The sequence below is a fragment of the Propithecus coquereli genome, unplaced genomic scaffold (assembly GCF_000956105.1).
Source record: "Propithecus coquereli isolate 6110/MARCELLA unplaced genomic scaffold, Pcoq_1.0 Scaffold137, whole genome shotgun sequence".
NCBI classification, from domain to species: domain Eukaryota; kingdom Metazoa; phylum Chordata; class Mammalia; order Primates; family Indriidae; genus Propithecus; species Propithecus coquereli.
The window spans coordinates 2,619,089-2,638,069 of NW_012137969.1; the positions used below are offsets into that span (position 1 = coordinate 2,619,089).

General features: G+C 39.4%; 1 protein-coding gene across 2 annotated transcripts in view; it reads right to left on the reverse strand.

Moving 5' to 3' along the window:
* The window catches only part of EIF2AK1 (eukaryotic translation initiation factor 2-alpha kinase 1), a 32,019-nt gene extending 13,730 nt beyond the window's left edge, over positions 1 to 18,289 (reverse strand). The window contains exons 1-10 of one of the 2 annotated variants that reach the window (XM_012639027.1): positions 18,042 to 18,289; positions 13,220 to 13,378; positions 10,238 to 10,371; positions 8,731 to 8,768; positions 8,162 to 8,261; positions 7,545 to 7,625; positions 6,482 to 6,581; positions 5,407 to 5,464; positions 4,771 to 5,098; positions 2,749 to 2,860 (exon numbers count right to left, since the gene is read on the reverse strand). In XM_012639027.1, coding sequence (XP_012494481.1) covers positions 2,749 to 2,860; positions 4,771 to 5,098; positions 5,407 to 5,464; positions 6,482 to 6,581; positions 7,545 to 7,625; positions 8,162 to 8,261; positions 8,731 to 8,768; positions 10,238 to 10,371; positions 13,220 to 13,378; positions 18,042 to 18,159 — 1,228 coding nt within the window. In that variant the 5' untranslated portion in view covers positions 18,160 to 18,289. The remainder of the gene's footprint in view (positions 1 to 2,748; positions 2,861 to 4,770; positions 5,099 to 5,406; positions 5,465 to 6,481; positions 6,582 to 7,544; positions 7,626 to 8,161; positions 8,262 to 8,730; positions 8,769 to 10,237; positions 10,372 to 13,219; positions 13,379 to 18,041) is intronic. The other variant, XM_012639028.1, reaches the window with a different exon arrangement.
* Between the last annotated feature and the right edge of the window lie 692 nt (positions 18,290 to 18,981).

The window sequence follows — 18,981 nt, forward strand, 5'->3', positions numbered from 1 at the left end:
GATTGCTTGAGCCCAGGAGTTCAAGACCAGCCTGGGCAACAAAGCGAGACCCCATATCGATTAAAAAAAAATCACAAACCTATTGTTTACCTTCAAGAACAAGAACATTACATGCTCCCATCTCCTTAAATGATCCTAGTTGGTTTCATAACTCATATCAATTCCACACTAAGAACAAGCATGCCCTTTTACAGTATCTAACATATACTTGGGCAAGTACCTTAGAAGACAGAAAACTGTGAGTAAAAGCAATGGTTCAACTTATAATACCCTGTTACGACTCCCCCTCACAGTGAAGTGACCCACCTCCTATCTGGGTAGAAATGCAAGGAAGGCTTTTGACTTCCACAACTATTCAGAAAACTGCCTTCCTTTGGTCAGTCTTTAAAATACATGGTTCTCATTGTAACCCACCTTACATATCCAAACAGCAGGCAACAGTTAGAGGATTCAGTAACCATATACAGACCTGACCTGGTGGGAACAGTCTGCACTGACTCAGTGCCTTCTCTATGCCTGACAATCCTTTACACTTAGTGTTTTAACCCTCACAACAACCCTATAAAATAAGGGTAATCCCATTTTACAGATGAGGAAACAAACCAAGAGCTGTTACCTGACTTGCCCAAAATCTTGCGGCTGGTGAGTACAAGAGCCAGGATACAAACCCAAGTCTGTTGCTCACCGGATTGTTGCAAATGGTGAAATGTACAAATAGAATTGATGGAAAGCTATAAACACAGTGCTAGACTACTACAAAGTTAAAACTTTTTATTTTAAAATATTTTTAAAAGAAAAATATACACCATGCTAGCAGCATCAAACATATTTTGCCTTTGTTGTTTTGATAGGTTTACTGTACTGATGGTATACAGTTCTCATCCTGTACTCATTACTTATTTTTCAAATGGAAGTTTAAAGATCAACAATTGCATACAGGGCTTTAATAAACCATTTTCCTTCTCATAAAGACATCTGCACATAAACTACAATGCTCATACAGCAAGCAAAGGATACACGTTTACAGGGAACTAAAAATACCCAACACAATACTTGCCATGACTGAACTGGACAAAGTTCTGGCGTGTCCTTCTAATGACATGGCAAACATAGAAGCAGCACTAGGGTGTGTCCAGGAGCTGCTGGAGGAAGACATTATGTTTCTGTCTTCCCACTGGCAGCTAGTCTAAGACTCTGAGTAGGTTAACTGATCTATGTTTTAGACCAAATAAAGGAGTGAATGGCAAGTGATTAATGACTGATATTTACTTGAGTCTTTACTTAAAATCAGGTCACTCTCATCTGCTTTTTTGATAATCTAATACAGTCAATTGTTTTTCTTTGTTCACTTGTGTCTGATCTTTCAGTGTAAAATACAGTCATTTTAAACTTCTGCTACACGTAAGAATCAACAAGAGAATTTTCAAAAAAATACCAAAGGCCAAGACCTATCCCAGACCAATTGTATAAAAATAACTGGTGTGGTCCCAGACAACAGCTTTTTAAAAAACTGATTTTATTTTTTAGAATAGTCTTAGATTTACAGAAAAACTGAGAAGATACTGAAGTTTTCCCAAAGAATCCATACCCCATTTCCCCTGTTATTAACACCTTACATTAGTATGGTACATTTATCACAGTCAATGTACCAATACTGATATATTGTATTACTAACTGAAGCCCAGAGTTTATTCAGATTTCCTTAGTTTTTACCAGTTTCCTTTCTCTGTCTCAGGACCCCATTCAGGATATACCACATTACACTGAGTTGTCATGTTTGTTTAGGTACCCCTGGCCTGTGACAGTATCTCAGCCTCTCCTTGTTTTTGATGACCTTGACAGTTTTGAGGAGTATTGGTCAGATACCGTATTTTGTAGAATGTTCCTCGACTGGGATTTGTCTGATGTTTTTCTCATGATTAGACTAGGATTATGGATTTTGGAGAGGAAGACCACAGAGATAAAGTGTCCCTCTCACCACATCACATCAAGGGGGCACCTGCTCCCCACATGACTTGTCACTGATGATGCTCACCTGGATCACGGCTAAGGTGGCATCTATCAAGTTTCTCCACTATAAAGTTATAGTTCTCCACAGCAAAGCTGATCTTTTTTTATTGACAACATCTTTTTAAAAGTTCCCCAGGTGATTCTAATGTGCAGCCAAAGTTGAGAACTAGTGTTACAATATTTTAAAGAATCAGTCAACAGAGTACTCCTAGAAGGATACATAACTGTGGGGTCTGTGGGGAGAGGGAGGCTGGATCTTAACAGAAACAAACTTTTTACCATATACCCTCTATACGGAATTTCTTTTTATAAGAGTATCACACTTTCAGGTTAAAAAAAATAAAAACAAGTATTTAATTTTGTCTCTTAAAAAATGAAAAGGGGACCTTAAACCCCCTAAGTGAACAAGAAATACATTTCTATTGTGTTAAAAAATTTTTTTAGACCTTTTCTCTCCACAAACACTAACCTAAATTCCAGTCTATTACTGCTTAATTATCAACAAACTACGTATCTGTCAGACAAAAGTCACTTCCAAATACCTAATTGTTTTTGAAAAATGTTGAAATAAGCAAAATTGTTTCTTTGGGTTCCATTGGGTTTTTTTGTTTTTAGTCTTTTTTTTGTTTTTAGTTTTTTGTTTTTAGTCACCTGGAGGCAATTCCTACATTAGATGGAGAAGATTTGATTTTGTCTTTATTTCCCACCCCAGTATGTACAGACCCACACGGTACTTACAGGCAGATTCATCCACACACTCTCGACCCCGCTTGTTCCTCTCGGCTATCCAATCCCACAGGGAGAGCTCACACAGCTGCATCTGGATGTGCAGCATCAGGTGATACTGCACCTAGGAGAGGACACACTGCTGACTCCCATCTTTGCAAGATTCACTCACATTATTCATTTAGCTAACAAATACCTGCCTACTCTAGACCAAGCACCATGACTACCCGCTGAGGACACAGGCCTGCCCAAGAAGTGCAGAGTCTAATGAAGGAAACAGATAAATAGAGTGATAATTAAAACTATGTCATAATACAAGGAGGAAAGAGTAGGCCAGGCTGAAGTCAGGCAGGGGTCCAATGACAGAAGCTCTCCAGTGTGACAATGAACAACTGGTCCTAAAACTGGTCTGCTCACTACATAAAGTTTTAAAAGCTAAGATAAAGTATCAAAGAATGGCTATATGGTATTCTGCTACTCTATGTATTCACCAACATATATATACTGTGGCTGGCTTCACATTGTACAAAACTAGTAACTTAGTCAAGAAAAAGGTAAACAAACATTAAGTTCACTATAGCCACTTATTTAGGCATCCAAGACAATTTTCCAAATCTAATGCAGAGAAATAAAACAATTCTGATTAAAAATCCCTCAAACTCAACTCCTTTGGACTCAGATGAACCAGCTCAAAGTTCTTGTCATTAAAAAAGTATGCACAGAAACATATATACACATATATATATTTTTTTTTTTTAAGATAGGGTCTCACTCTGTCACCTAGGTTAGAGCACAGTGGCATCATCATAGCTCACTGCAACCTCCAATTCTTGGGCTCAAATGATCCTCCTGTCTCAGCCTCCCAAGTAGCTGGGACTACAGGCACATGCCACCACGCCTGGATAATTTTTCTGATTTTTGTAGAGAAGGGGTCTCTCTCTTGCTCAGGCTGGTCTTAAACTCCTGGCCTCAAGCAACCCTCCTGCCTTGGCCTCCCAAAGTGCTAGGATTACAGGCGTGAGCCACTGTGCCCAGCCTGAAACATGTATTTCTTGACAAAAATTAATTCTGCATTGTGTATACACAGACAGTATACACAGTTTTAGAATCCTAACAAGATAGATTATGTGTAGACTCTGTTAATGTTCAAATTTTTTAATACTAATACTCAATAATACTGGTATAAGTATGGTGAAAGTCTGACCCCCATATCAGTATAACCCTCACAAGAGTATCCTGAAAACTAAAACTATAAAATAAAATAAATTAAAAAAATAAAAAAGAGTATTCTGAAAACTGAGCTGGTAATCCCACTGGGACTCACCAAAAGCCATGCTCAAAAATCATTCTGCATAATTTTTTTTTTTCAAAGACAGGGTCTCACTCCCTTGCCTAGGCTAGAGTGTAGAGATGTAATCATAGCTCACTACACCCTCGAACTCCTGGCCTCAAGTGATACTTCCATCTCAGCTTTCCAAGTAGCTGGAACTACAGGGGCACACCACCATGCCCAGCTCATTTTTTAAAATTTTCTGTAGAAACAGGGTCTTGAAATGTTGCCCAGGCTGGTCTCAAACTCCTGGCCTCAAGTGATTCCTCCTGCCTTTGCCTCCCAAAGTACTAGGATTATAGGCATGAGCCACAGAGCTCAGCTTTTTTTTTTTTTGCATAAATATATATTTATAGCATGATGCTAACATGCAATAGAAATAGAATGCAAATGAGGTTTCCAACTCCACAGTACATATACAAGAATATCTACCTAGAGGTGCAAATGACCCAGTCAGGGAAGTGAGAAAGGATTAGTAGGAGTTAACTAAGTGAAGGAGGGAAAACCAAATACAAAGGCTGTTTGGCAAGGGAATGTGGCAAGTACAAGAGACTGAACACAGGGCAGAAGAGCCGGAGCTGAGAGAGGCAGGAGCACGAGGTAGGAAGTCCGCTGAGGAAGAGGGAAGGCCACGCGTAATCACAGCCCTTCATACCATTACAGGGGTAAACATCAACTTGGTAGGTTCTGGGAAAGTAATCTACCTCTGTCTGCCCCAACAAGTTGAAGTTTTCTTCAGAAGATTCCTCGGTAGATGTGAAATCCTCTTCTAGGTCTGAATTATGCCTAAGTGGCAGCTGCTGCTGAACGATTGATCTGGTAGACAAATCAGCCAGGCCATTTTTTTGGAGCTCAACAGATGATTCCAACTCACTGTTGTCTCTTATGACTAAATTGGTGGTATAGTTCACCAATTTGTTATTCTGATTTTCAACATCAGATTCTCCAAAGGGTTTTTCTTTTTCTGAGGTAAACTCGGCAAAGATAATGGATGAGCTACTACTTTCGTCATTTTTAACACCATATTCATCTCTGGAGAAGAAAACAGTAAAGACAAAAGTCAATGTAAAAAGAGATCAAGAGTAACTCAACTGTTTCTGCAAGGTACGAATCTTACAGGTAAGCTTCTGGAAAAAATGGCATCAAATTTGTCTAGCAGCAACATTTATTTAAAATACTGAAATATCTTACAGGAGGAAATAATTTAACATTTTGTAATGAAAATAAGCAAAAAGAAAATCTAAAACACTCCTCCTTGTAGCCAAAGACAAAGATAGCCCAATGCAGGTGACAGTGGGTAATGTCCTAATGTTTGTAGACGTACACACCAGTCCACATACCTCTCTGCCTGGTCAGAGAGCATTTCCAGAGATGGCAACTGAATGGAAACTCTGTCTGCTGAGTAAAAACAAAAAAACAAAAATCTTCAAACAGCCCAGTTTTCCAATTTATAGTAAAAGGCAGAGTTAAAATATATAAACAGTACAAATGAAACTATATGTCTAAAAATGTCATGACATTCTGACAAAATACATACAACAAGTTTATTCAAATGACTGGCACATGTTAGAAACTATAAAAACAGAGCTGTTCAACTGTAAGAGGGGTCAGCAAACTTTCTCTAGAGCAGCGGTCCCCAACCTTTTTGGCACCAGGGACCAGTTTCGTGGAAGACAATTTTTCTACGGATGGCAGTTGGGGCTGGGGGGTGGTTTCAGGATGATTCAAACACACTACATTTATAGTGCAGTCAAACCTCTCTGCTAATGATAATCTGTATTTGCAGCTGCTCCCCAGCACTAGCATCACTGCTTCAGCTCCACCTCAGATCATCAGACATTAGATTCTCATAAGGAGTGAGTGACTTGGACCCTCACATGCAGATTTTACAGTAGGGTTTGAGTTCCTAAGAATCTTATGCAGTGCTGATCTGACAGGAGGCAGAGCTTATGTGGTGATACCAGCAATGGGGAGCATGGGGAGCGGCTGTAAATACAGACAAAGCTTAGCTCACTTGCCCACGACTCATCTCCTGCTGTGCCTGCGCCCGGTTCCTAACAGGCCGCGGACCAGTCTTCGGTTGGGGACCGCAGCTCTAGCGGATCTGACTGTAAGTATTTAAGGTTTTGGGTGCCCTATGGGACTCTGCTGTGACTACTCAATTCTGTTATAATGTAAAAGCAGCCACACACAATATATAAATGAATGAGCCTGTGTTCTAATAAACTTCACTGACACTGAAATTTTGGATTTCATTTCATTTTCTCAAAATATTCTTATTATTTCTTATAACTACTTAAAAATATAAAAACCATTCTCAGCTGTAGTACGTACAAAAACAAGGGCAGGCCAGATTTGGTCCCTGGGCTAAAGTTTGCCAACCCTTCAACTACTATATCATCAAAAACCACTCACCTTGTGGCTGGACCACATGAACATGTTCTATCCATGTGGTGTGATAGCCTACGATATTGGGGTGCTGAAGACCTGCCAGCACCTTCACTTCCCTTAGTACCTAAAAAAGAAATATAATTAGATTTGACTTTTGCTGACAACTTGTTAAATGCTCATGGAATCAAATACTCCTTGTTACAAAGCAAAACACAGACCACCCGACTTAACAATGGTGCAAAACTGTCAGAATTTTCAACGTACTTTGAATTTTGATTTTTTTCCCAGGCTTGCAATATGCAGTGCATGAGATACTCAACACTTTATTATAAAATAGGCTTTGTGCCAGTTGATTTTGTCCAACTGCTGGATAATGTAAGTTCTAACCACATTTAAAGTAGGCTAGGCCAAGCTACAGTGTTCAGTAGGTTAGGTATATTACACGCATCTTCAAATAACAGTATTTTCAACATAACCTCATAAGATGAGGAGGATATATAATAAAAATCTCTCTGTACAGGGAATCCAAACAATGTTAAAATAATGAAAATATTTTTTGTGAGAGACAAATGGCAATTATTAGAGCAACTAAATAATTTACATTTATATATAGCACTTTATACTTTTTATACCTCACTTGTCATCATTCTCTTATTTGATTCCCATGCCAGTCTTCCAAGGTAACTAAAACCACTGCTGTTATGGCTATTTCAGGGCGGGAGACAGAGCGACTCAGAGGACTAGGCGATTTGCCCAGGACCACACAGCATGTCAGGGAGCAGACTGGGACCCGAACTGGGCTCCTATTTTTTCATAACTAACTATCTTATATATTAATCATTTATTTTAAAAATTAATTTCCACAGCAATGACTCTGAAATGTGGTCAGTCTGGAGTGCCTATAAAAAATTACATCAAATAAAAATTTAGTTTTGATGTTTACTATACTTTATTGTAACCCTATTCTTAGTAAACTGGCAGTCCGTACCACCTACTATTTGCCAAATATACAAACACACACATATAACTCTTCCAAAAGGAACTAAATACACAATTGTTCAAAATAAATAATTTTTAAAAATCATACCTTCATGCAATCCGTTTTAGTTGCACCCTTAATCAGGATTTTTTTAATTGCATAATACTGACCATCTAATTTATTCCTGACCTAAAAAGTAGAAGACAAAGCAAATTGTGTCATTAAATTCTAATCAGATAAAGAAGTTCTTTTAATCTGAGTTTAGATAATCCAAACTAGCCAAAAAGATAAAATTAAGCTAAAGACATAGCTCCTTACTATGTTCAGAGAAGCCAGCCCTAGTCAGCTAGACTATAAGCTTTTCAAACTGTATTGACAGGCCAACCCCTATTAATAGAAGCCCTAGGGCTGAATGACAGGGATGTTAGCAAAGGGCTATGCAAGGCTCAAAACACAGTAGCACATTTTTTAGTAACATATTTTTAATAAAAATTAACTACAGAACAAAAATTCAAGGTTTCCAGAATCCACCTAAAATATCAACATGGTTAGGAAAAAATTAGAATCTGCCCACTTCCCCGTAAATGACAAATCTTAATGAAAGTAAGTATACATGATTTCCAGGAATTTTCCTTTGAGCACTTCAGATAACAATAATGAAAACAACCTCTGAGAGTACACTTATTTACAGAAGAGAAGGTCAAAACCCGTATGTGGAAAACAACCTTGTACACTCTTCCATATCCACCTTTTCCTAAGATGGCAAGCTCTTCAAATTCATTTAAGTAACGTGAAGTCTGTGCTTCAAAGGCTACTTCCTTTGATCTAAAAGTTAAATAAAAACAATTAATTGACATTAAAACATGAGAGAATCAGAATGTTCTAGAATAGTTCACGCTCACTTTATCACTAACCTGAAAAACCTCCTTTACCACTAAATTGTGACAATGTGGAAAGGATGAGCTAAAATGAAATGTTTCCTCTCTAAGAAGAAAACACTGGCTAAACAAATCAACAGTGTAATAAAAATAGCAAGGAAGTCATTAAGCTAATTTCCAGTGTTTTACCAGTAATTAGCTGAACTCGCTAATAAATTTACTTAAATTTCTGTTCCTTTTGGTTAGAAATGGGGTCTCAATATGTTGTCCAGGCTGGTCCCAAACTCCTGGCCTCAAGCAGTCCTCCCACCTCGGCCTCCCAAAATGCTAGAACCACAGGCGTGAGCCACCCCACCAGGCTGTGATTTCTTTTGAATAGTTTAGTCTTTGCATAATCAAAAAAGTACAACACATACCTGATTTTCTGGATATGGGAAATATCCTCACAAGGATCCTAAAACCAAAAACATATTCTGAAAAAGTATTTTGAAAACTTTCAAGGAGTAAGGAATCTATCAAAATTCAATGTCACGTTAACAGCCCCAAATGCACAAACAATATTTAAAAACAAACCACTGGCTTCTTCGATATTACTTAAGAGTTTACAACTGAAAATACTTCAAAGCTGAGACTTTACCAAGGAGCTCCATGAGCGAACAATGTTGACGTCACCTTCAATATACATGCAGAAACTGCCCCATCTTCTCTTGCTTGTATAATGTACCCGTCTCCCTGCTTCGGCCTGTGCCCCTCAGTCCACTCTCAACACAGGAGCTGGAGTGACCCCATTAAAATCCAAGTCAGATTATGTTATTCCTCTGCTCAAAATCCTACAAACTCCTGCAATCCTCTGCTCAAAATCCTGCAAAATCTGCTTCCCATCTTACTCTGAGTAAAAACCAAAGACAATAAAATGACTTCAAGATCCTGCTCCAAAAGTCCCCTCTCTTCCCACTTCCCCAGCCCCCTTTGCTTACTCCACTCTAGTCACATAGCTGCCTTGCAGCTCCCCAAACATGGCAGCACACGGCCACCTCAGGGCCCTTGCAATTACAGTTGACCCTTGAACAACACAGATTTGAATTTCGAGAGTCCACTTATGCACAGATTTTCTTTTCAATAAAAGTTACACTGAGTGTGCCTGCCTCCCCTTCCACCTCCTCCCACCTCTGCCATCCCACCCTGCTCTTCCTCCTCCTCCTCAGCCTACTCAATGTAAAGACCAGGAGGATGAAGACCTTTATGATGATCCATTTCCACTTAGCAAATATATTTTCTTTTCTTTTCTCTAGCTTACTTATTGTAAGAATACAGGACATAATACATAAAACACATAAAATACACATTAATCAACTGTTACTGCTGTTGGTAAGGCTTCTGGACAACAGTAGGCTATTAGCAGTTAAGTTTTTGGGGGAGTCAAAGTTACATGAAGATTTCTGACGGGGTAGGGGTCGGTGCCCCTAACCCCGTGTTGCTCCCAGGTCAGCCGTACTGTTCCTCCGCCTAGAATGCTTTTCTTACAGATGTCACCATTGTCTCTGTGAGGCCCGCCCTGGCTACCCTGTACAAAATTCACACAGCCCCTCCCAACATGGTCTCAGTCCCTTCACTACTTTACGTTTCCCCTTTATGTCATCACCATCTAGCATTCCATTTTTTTTTTCTGTTGTTTACTGTCCCCTCATCAGAACATAAGCTCCACAAGGACAGAAATTTTTGTCGATTTTGTTAACTGCTTTAACCTAGGCACCTACAAAAGAGCCAAACACATATTAATCAGTCAATAAACACTGTTGGGTCAACAAAGATTATGTTTTTAAAAACAGGTTTTATAATTAAGATTTCATAATGCTTTAATATAGCTCTCTTGAAATCAAAATCTATTTTTGTCATACAGAAAGCACAGTTTTTAGGGCTTACCTGACGAACTCTCTCCTTAGCAGACCTCATTAAATGAGTAATAGCTCTGTTGTGATGTAGTCTCAATGAGCTAAACTCATCACTACAAGTGAAGGAAGACAGAAGCCCCATTTTGATAAAGGTCTGACAAAGTACTATAAAAACAAAATGGAAAACTATTATTAGAAAGGCCATCGATAAGATGGCAATTTTGAAGAGTACACAGAGAATAAAAACTAATAATTACAACACACGCACAAAATTCTGTAAGAAAAAAGTTATGTTTATATACACCTTATACTTAGAGCTTGATTCTCAAAGAGAAGGAGCAATTGGTATATTCACTGATTAGGGGGCACATCTATAATTACTTATCTTATGCCACACAGTCATTTGTTTACCACACCTAGTCAGTAAAGTACTAGGCTCTGTTTTAAAAAAAACGGTGGGGGAAGCGGAGGGGAGAGGTAAAAACCTACCTAATCAGGTACAATGAACACTATTTGGATGATCGGCACACTAACAGGCCCAACTTTAAGTATTATAAAATGTATCCATGTAACAAAAATATTTGTACTCCCTTAATATTTTGAAATTTTTTTAAAAAGGGCAAAAAAAACTGTAAACAGTCTTCTGATATTCCACACAGTATACTTTCAAACAGGGAGTAAGATAAGAATAAAGATAGGAGTAGAAACATATGGTTTTAGAATGAACAATAAATGTATTAATTGTTCTTTTCTATGATGGGATATCTTTAACCAACTTACAAAGAGCACATACTAGATGTGTGTATAGCCCAAACACCAGGCTCCTCAGAAAAAGAAGCTTCTACAGAGGTGCCTTGGCTTTTACTCATTCCAAGAAATAGGGACGCCACAAAGGACACTGTTTCCACATTGAAAACTCTCCATTTAGATTATCCACTAACTAAATAAATCATAAAAACATTTATTTAAATATACTTTCTTTTAAAGGCCAGCCATCTAAAATGTATACAAGGAATTTTAAATTATTCTAAAATCAGTAACAGTCACATATTTGTTTTAATTATGCACAAGATTACTGTATTAAAATTATTATAATCTACTTTTCTTTACTATGAGCCTAATACAATAACCTCTAGGTACCAATGCTTTGGAACCTAAGGAACACCTTCTTTTTATTTTTCTTAAGACAGAGTCTCACTCTGTTGCCCAGGCTAGAGAGCCGTGGTGTCATCCTAGCTCACAGCAACCTCAAACTCCTGAGCTCAAGAGATCCTACTGCCTCAGCCTCCCAAGTAGCTGGGACTACAGGCATGTGCCACCATGCCTGGCTTATTTTTTCTATATATATATTTTTAGTTGTCCAGATCATTTCTTTCTATTTTTTAGTAGAGATGAGGTCTCGCTCTTGCTCAGGCTGGTCTCGAACTCCTGACCTTGAACGATCCACCCACCTCGGCCTCCCAGAGTGCTAGGATTACAGACATGTGCCACTGCACCCGGCAGGAATACCTTTTGTACAACCCAACTCCCCCACCATATATGCTACTACTTAGAATGTGGAGTATAATATTTGCTTTATTCAAAAAAATAAGTGTACACCACACAAATATTTTTACCACTTTTCATGTCCCACCACCACGTTTATCAAAATGATAATGTATCTTTAAAAACATATTAAGTTATTTTTTTTATTAGAGACAGGGTCTTGCTCTGTCACCCAGGCTGGAGTACAGTGGCATGATCATAGCTCTCAGTGCAGCCTCAAACTCCCGGGCTCAAGTGATCCTCCTGCCTCAGCCTCCCAAAGTGCTGGGATTACAGGCGTGAGCCACCATGTAAAAACACATTAAGTTCTAAGACCACATAAAGCTATTTATAAGTTGAAGGATTTCTAACACCAAACAAGATTCAGAAAGACTTTTTTGGGAGAAAAGGCTCTCAGAATCTGTGGCTGGAGGTATTACAGAGGCCACAATGGTCTCAGTCAATAAGCTAAACCAGAAACATTATAAGCTATAATTCTGCTCACTTTTGTGTTCACATTTCTCATACGAGTATCTTATGGCAGGAATACAAATAAACATTTTTGGCCAAGCGCAGTGGCTCCCGCCAATAATCCTAGCACTTTGGGAGGTCAAGGTGGGAGGATCACTTGAGGTCAGGAGTCCGAGACCAGCCTGAGCAACATAGTGAGACCCCATCTCCACAAAAAATAGAAAAATTAGCCCAGCATGGTAGCACACGCCTGGAGTCCCAGCTACAGGAAGGAGGATCGCTTGAGCCCAGGAGTTTGAGGTTGCAGTGAGCTAAGATCATGCCACTACCCTCATACTGGGACAACAAAGCAAGACCTTGTCTACAAAAAAATAAATGAATAAACACTCACATTTTCAACACCACAAAATGCAGCTGGTTCCAGCCCTCTGGCCAAGAACTGGTTCAGAATGAGCACATGTAATTTTCCTTTTTTAATCTTTTATTTTTTAAATTACATACAATTTTTGGGTCCCCAGTGATTATATTCATAAGAAATTACCCAAAGGAAAATGTAAAATGAATTTAAGGAATGTAAATTATTCATTCTTATTTCACATCCAATTTTTATTTCTTTAATTTTTTTATTTTTCTGTGAGACAAGGTCTTACTTTGTTGCCCAGGCTGGAGTGCAGAGGCCCAATCATAGCTCACTGCAGCCTCATATTTTTGGGCTCAGGGATCCTCCTGCCTCAGCCTCCCAAGTAGGTGGGATTACAGGCAGATGCCACCATGCCTGGCTAATTTTTTTTTTTAATTTTTTTAAAGACAGGGTTTTACTATGTTACTCAGGCTGGTCTTCAACTCCTAAGCTCAAGTGATCCTCCTGCCTCAGTCTCCTGAGCAGCTAGGATTACAGGCATGAACTTCCACACCAGGCTCACACCCTATTTTTATATACCAGCTGCTTCTCAGACCCATAGCATTCAAGAACCTTATTACAAGCTTTATTCAGCAAGATTAATTTATTATTACTTACACTTAAAAACTTGTCTTGAACGAACTGGGTTTGGTTCATGCACATGGCTCAAGTGCTCCAGCAAAGAAACAAGCAATAGTTGGTTTGCAACTGCAAAAGGGAAAGTTGGCTGTTGTAGGGGTTCTTTTAACACCTGGAGTTCTGCTGGAACATCAGATTCTAAAAATTAAAAAAGAAAAAAAATTTAAATTAATGGTAAATCTGTCTCATAACAACAAAAGAGTATATTCTAAGGAATGAAATACAAACTATTTAAAAGTTTAAGGAAATAGAAAACAAAAAAGTAGTTATGTTGAGGTGAATTAATCAGGAAAGGCTTTCTGGAAGTGAGTTTTGAGTTGAATTCTAGAAGCTGGAGGACCAGCAGAAAAATGCCATGAGGCAGAGGAGAAACAGTTTTGGTAGCAATTATGTATGCAATGGTAGAAATAAATAAACAAATAAATACACAAGCAAACAGGCAAGCAAGTGGGAATAGTATGGCTTCCTGTTTCCTTTGAAGAAACAGTCAAGATGCAGACATAAAGAAAATGTTTGGCAGAGAAGAGGGAAAGGGAAGAAGGGTGGAGAAACTTTACTGGATGAGCACGTGATACATGTGTACTCGGTGTTTTATATGCGCAATCTCCTTTAACCTTCTTGAAACAATATAAGGTATTACCACTCCCATTGTACAGGTGAGGACGCTGATCTCAGAGAGGTTAAGGAACTAGTCAATCAGGCAGATCAGACTGACTCTTAAGCCCATCCTCTTTCCAACTATGCAAGACCAAGCAGAGAGTTAAAGATGAAGGTCATAAGTTCTTACCGTTTATTTAAGACATTATTGAACAGGTAAAAAAAACACAATGAATGAAAAATGAGGAAACCATGGAGCTAAGTCACAGAAAGGTAGAGGAAAGACTATATCCCAGAGATACATTAAGAAAGAAATGGGCTGGCCAGGATTTAAAACACTAGGAATGGGAGGGTGGAGGTGTTCTTGAGTGTGCAAATCAGTAAGAGACACATTAAATCAAGAGCTGTTGACCCATTCAATTAGAAACATTTTGTAGATATAGGAACTGTATATCCCATGCCTTCTATTTAACAAAACCAGCCCCATTTCAAATATTCTAATCCATTCTTCTCTATCAACTACTAAAGTCCCAGAGAGCCAAAGTTTAAATCCAGGCTTTATCCATCAATTTCCTCTCTGACCTATAGGCGGCCAAGAAAAAAAAGACTTACATGTATACAAATAAGCTATTCATTTTAAATAAATACTTAATTGTTTGAGTACAGGAAAGAAAAAGAATGAAATGTGGCCATGTAAAAACTTCTCTGTAAAAACATCTTAAAAATTAAAATATGAGTCACAAATTCAGATTTAGTACATATATCTGTACTATACATGACAAGACAAAGAAAAGGAAATAAAATATGGAGCTCTTACAAGCTAGTAAGAAAATGAAGCACAATTAAAATTCAAATAGGTTTATCATAACTAGTAATTAACAACATTCATATTAAAATAACTAAAGTACCAGAGTTTGCCCATCAGATTTAAAGCCTAGAATACCTGGTACTGTCAAGGGTTTGGAAAAGGAGACATTTTCAAACACATGGGGTACAAAAGTGTTTGCAACCTTTGGCAATACACTGCAGAACTTACAATGTGCAAACCTTTCACCTAGCAATTCCACTTTTGGAAATGCGTACCAAGGAAATCATTAAAGTACAACAGATAAGTATGTACAAAATGGTCAGCATAACGCTGTTTAGAATATTGAAAATTGTTAAATAAGTTATATACAGAAAGTAGAATACTATGTATCTGTTAGAAATGATAGTGTATAGAAAGATAATCATAAAGTCTATTATCAAGTTAAAGAAGCAGGCTATAAAACAGTAATACTGGGCCAGGGACAGTAGCTCACACCTATAATCCTAGCACTTTTGGAGGCTGAGGCAGGAGGATCAACCAGCCTGGGCAATAGTGAGAACTCATCTCTATAAAAAATTTTAAAAATTAGCTGGACACCGTAGCACATGCCTATAGTCTCAGCTACTCCCGGAGGCAGAGGCAGGAGGACAGCTTGAACCCAGGAGTGTGAGGTTGCAGTGGGCTATGATGACGTCACTGCACTCTAGCCAGGGCAACAGAGATTGACCCTGTCTCAAAATACAAAACAACAAAAAAACCCAGTAAAACTAACACAGGTGAGGTGAGATAGTTTCATACGTGGGTATATAAACCCACACAATCTTTTCTGGTCATTATTTTAGCAAACTATCAAAAATCTTTAAAAAAAGGGGGCCTAGTCCGGGCATGGTGGCTCATGCCTGTAATCCTAGCACTCTGGGAGGCCGAGGCGGGTGGATCGCTCAAGGTCAGTTCAAGACCAGCCTGAGCAAGAGCGAGACCCGTCTCTACTAAAAATAGAAATTATCTGGACAACTAAAAAAAATATATAGAAAAAATTAGCCTGGCATGGTGGTGCATGCCTATAGTCCCAGCTACAGTAGACAGTAGTCCTACTGCCCAGAGGCAGTAGGACCGCTTGAGCACAGGAGTTTGAGGTTGCAGTGAGCTATGATTGGGTCACTGTGTCTGCCTGGGCAACACAGCGAGATCCATTTTCAAAAAAAAAAAATCTTCTGCATGCTTTTCTAGATTCTCAACATATTTTGTAATATGAAATTTTAAATATATATACTGAAGGGTTCACAGTGGTGAGACTATGGTTAGGAGGATTTTCTGCTTCTTTATACTTAACGGTTTCCTGTTTCTACAATGGGAAAATTCTACTTTTTAATAAGAAAAAACAAAACAGAATGGTTGGTCAGTGGAGTCAAATGAATCTTTAACAAATCAAGAAAATGACAACTTTAAAAAGACCAATGGGCAGATTACTCAAATACAGTAAAATGTAAAGAAAATGAAGGCTGAAGTCGAAAGCTTCCCATTACACAGAACTGGTCAAGAGTAGAAGAGTATAATTAAAGTATCAAAAAGGAAAGAAGAGGTCAAGTTCTCTTACAAAATAGTAAGAAAGTAGATACAGATCCTACCTGAATTAGAGTTCTAGACTTCTACGGAATAGGATGGGAGCAGACAGACAGGAAAGGGATAATCTAATTCAATCACTTCAGAAAAGTATAATCCAAATGGTCCATTATTAAGTGAAAAAGGAGCCTGGGGAATTAATCTGAGGTAAAATTTTTGAAAAACTGTTATGAGATGAAAGAAGAAAATTAATGAGTCCGACGATGGGCTTACTGTTGGCCCTCCTTCTCAGGCATGCAGTTCCACAGAAAGAAAGCATGCAGTAACTTTGCTCAAAGGCTGATGGTGACACTAGGAGAATCCCTACACAGCTAGGCGAATTCCTACACAGCTAGGCGAATTCCTATGTAGGTGTTAAAGTTACATCCAGGTTTTGAATTTTCTGACTCTACCATGAACTGGCAGAATGACCTCAGATCATACAGAGTGACCATCTGCAAGAAATCACTTATTCTGTTTTTACATCTATTAAAAATAAAATTACATTTTTCACAGCCCTTACTTTTCATGTAAAAAGATAAATTGTATCTGGACATTCTGGGCCTCTTTGGAACAAAAGGTGGTACGTAAGCACAACAGTATCATCAGTCACCCAGAGGAAAAAAATGTTAAAAGCATTATCTAAGATCACTCCCTTCAAGAATAATCTTTAGTTTGCAGAAACCCTTATCAAAATGTCACAGAAAGGACAGACTTGCATGTTTACAGCTGGGACTTTTCCTATGACATAACACTTTCCATACTATTGAGTTGCTATAATATGCCACCTTACGTGTAGAAAATATCCATTTGTCCATTAAAAAATAGTTATCATACAATATTCCTCTGCAATAGCATACCTGAATTACCACCACACTCTGCTTTTGTTCTTTTGTTTTCCATTATGGTCGAGAATTATAGGTAGTGTTTAAGGATGGAAATGGAAGTACTTTTCCATTTATTTATTCCATTTGAATAAATCAAAACCTTTTCAACTTGGTTTCCACCTTTAAATCCATTGCAACACATTAATATTTGTTTCATGCTTCAACTTAAATGTGTATTCTCTGTGATCGTTCTATTGGAACTACCGTATAGTTAAAAACTCCCTCAATCAATGTGCGCATTCTTGATAACACAATTCAAGTTTTAAAATTGCCAAAACAACTAGAGACTATTTCACTTTCGTTAAAATATTGGACTCTTTGACCTGGTTAGAGTCAATGTTTAAGGACCTCACCCTTTATGCTGAATAACTTGACTTAGCTACGTAATATGTCCTAAGAAAACTTGAGCATTTTTTTTCTTTAAGCTGAAGAGGACGGTTTATTTCCACATGGCCGCCCTATGAGAGAATATTTAGATATCCTACCAGTAAAGCAAAAGAATAGCTACAAATTAAAACTCTTAACCCACACTCTTCAGCACATAATCTGCAAAGTCTCATTCTAGTAGTGTACAAAGATCATTCTCAACGACTGACAAAAATCACAAGGCTCGGGAGCTGGAAAGTGGCCTCAAGGAAGTTCTTAGCCGGCCGAAAGCCTCAATCCGCAGAAAGGAAGCCAAGGAACAGAAATGTAAACAAATGAGCAGGTCGCAAACACTAGTTTCAATAACTATTTTCCTTACCCCGAAGGCCCGCCCACCGCCCCCCCGCACTGCTCGGCTGGCACCCGGTTCAAGCCCGAGTCAGCAGAATTTGCCCAGGTGTGAGGCAAAGCCCGGACCGCCCGGAAACGCAGGTGGACAAGGGACAGCAAAGCGGCGCCGCGGCATTCCGGGGTCCCTCACCATCATACTTGAGGTCAGGGCCTTCGGTGGGGAAGTCAATGGCGGGCGGTGCAGCCACAGCCCCGGCCCCGTCGCCCTCTGTTTCGCGCTCTCGAGCCCCGGAGCTGCCTCCGAGCATCGCCGGCAGCGCGCGGGCCGCAGCCCAGCCCGCGGACCCGCCCAGCACCTCAGCACTCAGCACCCGCAAGGATCGCCTCTCAATCCGGAAGTAGCCCTTGGAGAAGCGGAAGACCCCTCCCAGCCACACGCACACCGCCGTAGAGGGCGTGGTCTGCCGCCGGCCCCGCCTTCCTTCCCCTTTCTGAGAAGGAAGGCTGGGCCGGTCCGACGCGAGCGCACCATGGCGCGTACGCCCTGATAGGCTCGTCTTTGGGCGGCGGTCTGCGGGGCTTTAGGGGCGAGGGGGGCGGCGGTGAGTGGGGGTCGCTGCTGCGCCCTAGTGGCCCCCGGCCGCTCCTCAGGGTTGTCCTGAGTATCTGCAGACAAGTCATAACGCTCACATCTCACGCGAAGACTCGGGTATGAGTGTAAGAATCAGGTGTCTGAAAAGACTATTCGAAATGTTTGCCTTTTGTGTATACAACTGTGACTTTTTGTCGTTTATTTTCAAAAAAAAAAAAAATCAAAGGCATCTGCAAAACCTGCGTCAATGAGACCTACACCTATTTTGGTCAAGCGTTAAACCACAAACGGTAAATGCCAACTAGATTCCAAAGTGCGAAGTGAATCGAAAGTCTGCTGGCTTTGAGACCGAATTCACAACTGAAATGCTTTCAAATCTGAGAGCCTTTTCCAGAAACCCTCTGGCCTCACTGGATTGACTAGGGTTTGAAGCCCTCAGATTCAAAAATCCACCCTCTTTGCTCTCTGGAGGTGTCCCCCGATGACTTGATCGCCAACACAATGCTGTGTGAAAATTATCATTAGGAGATCACGGATT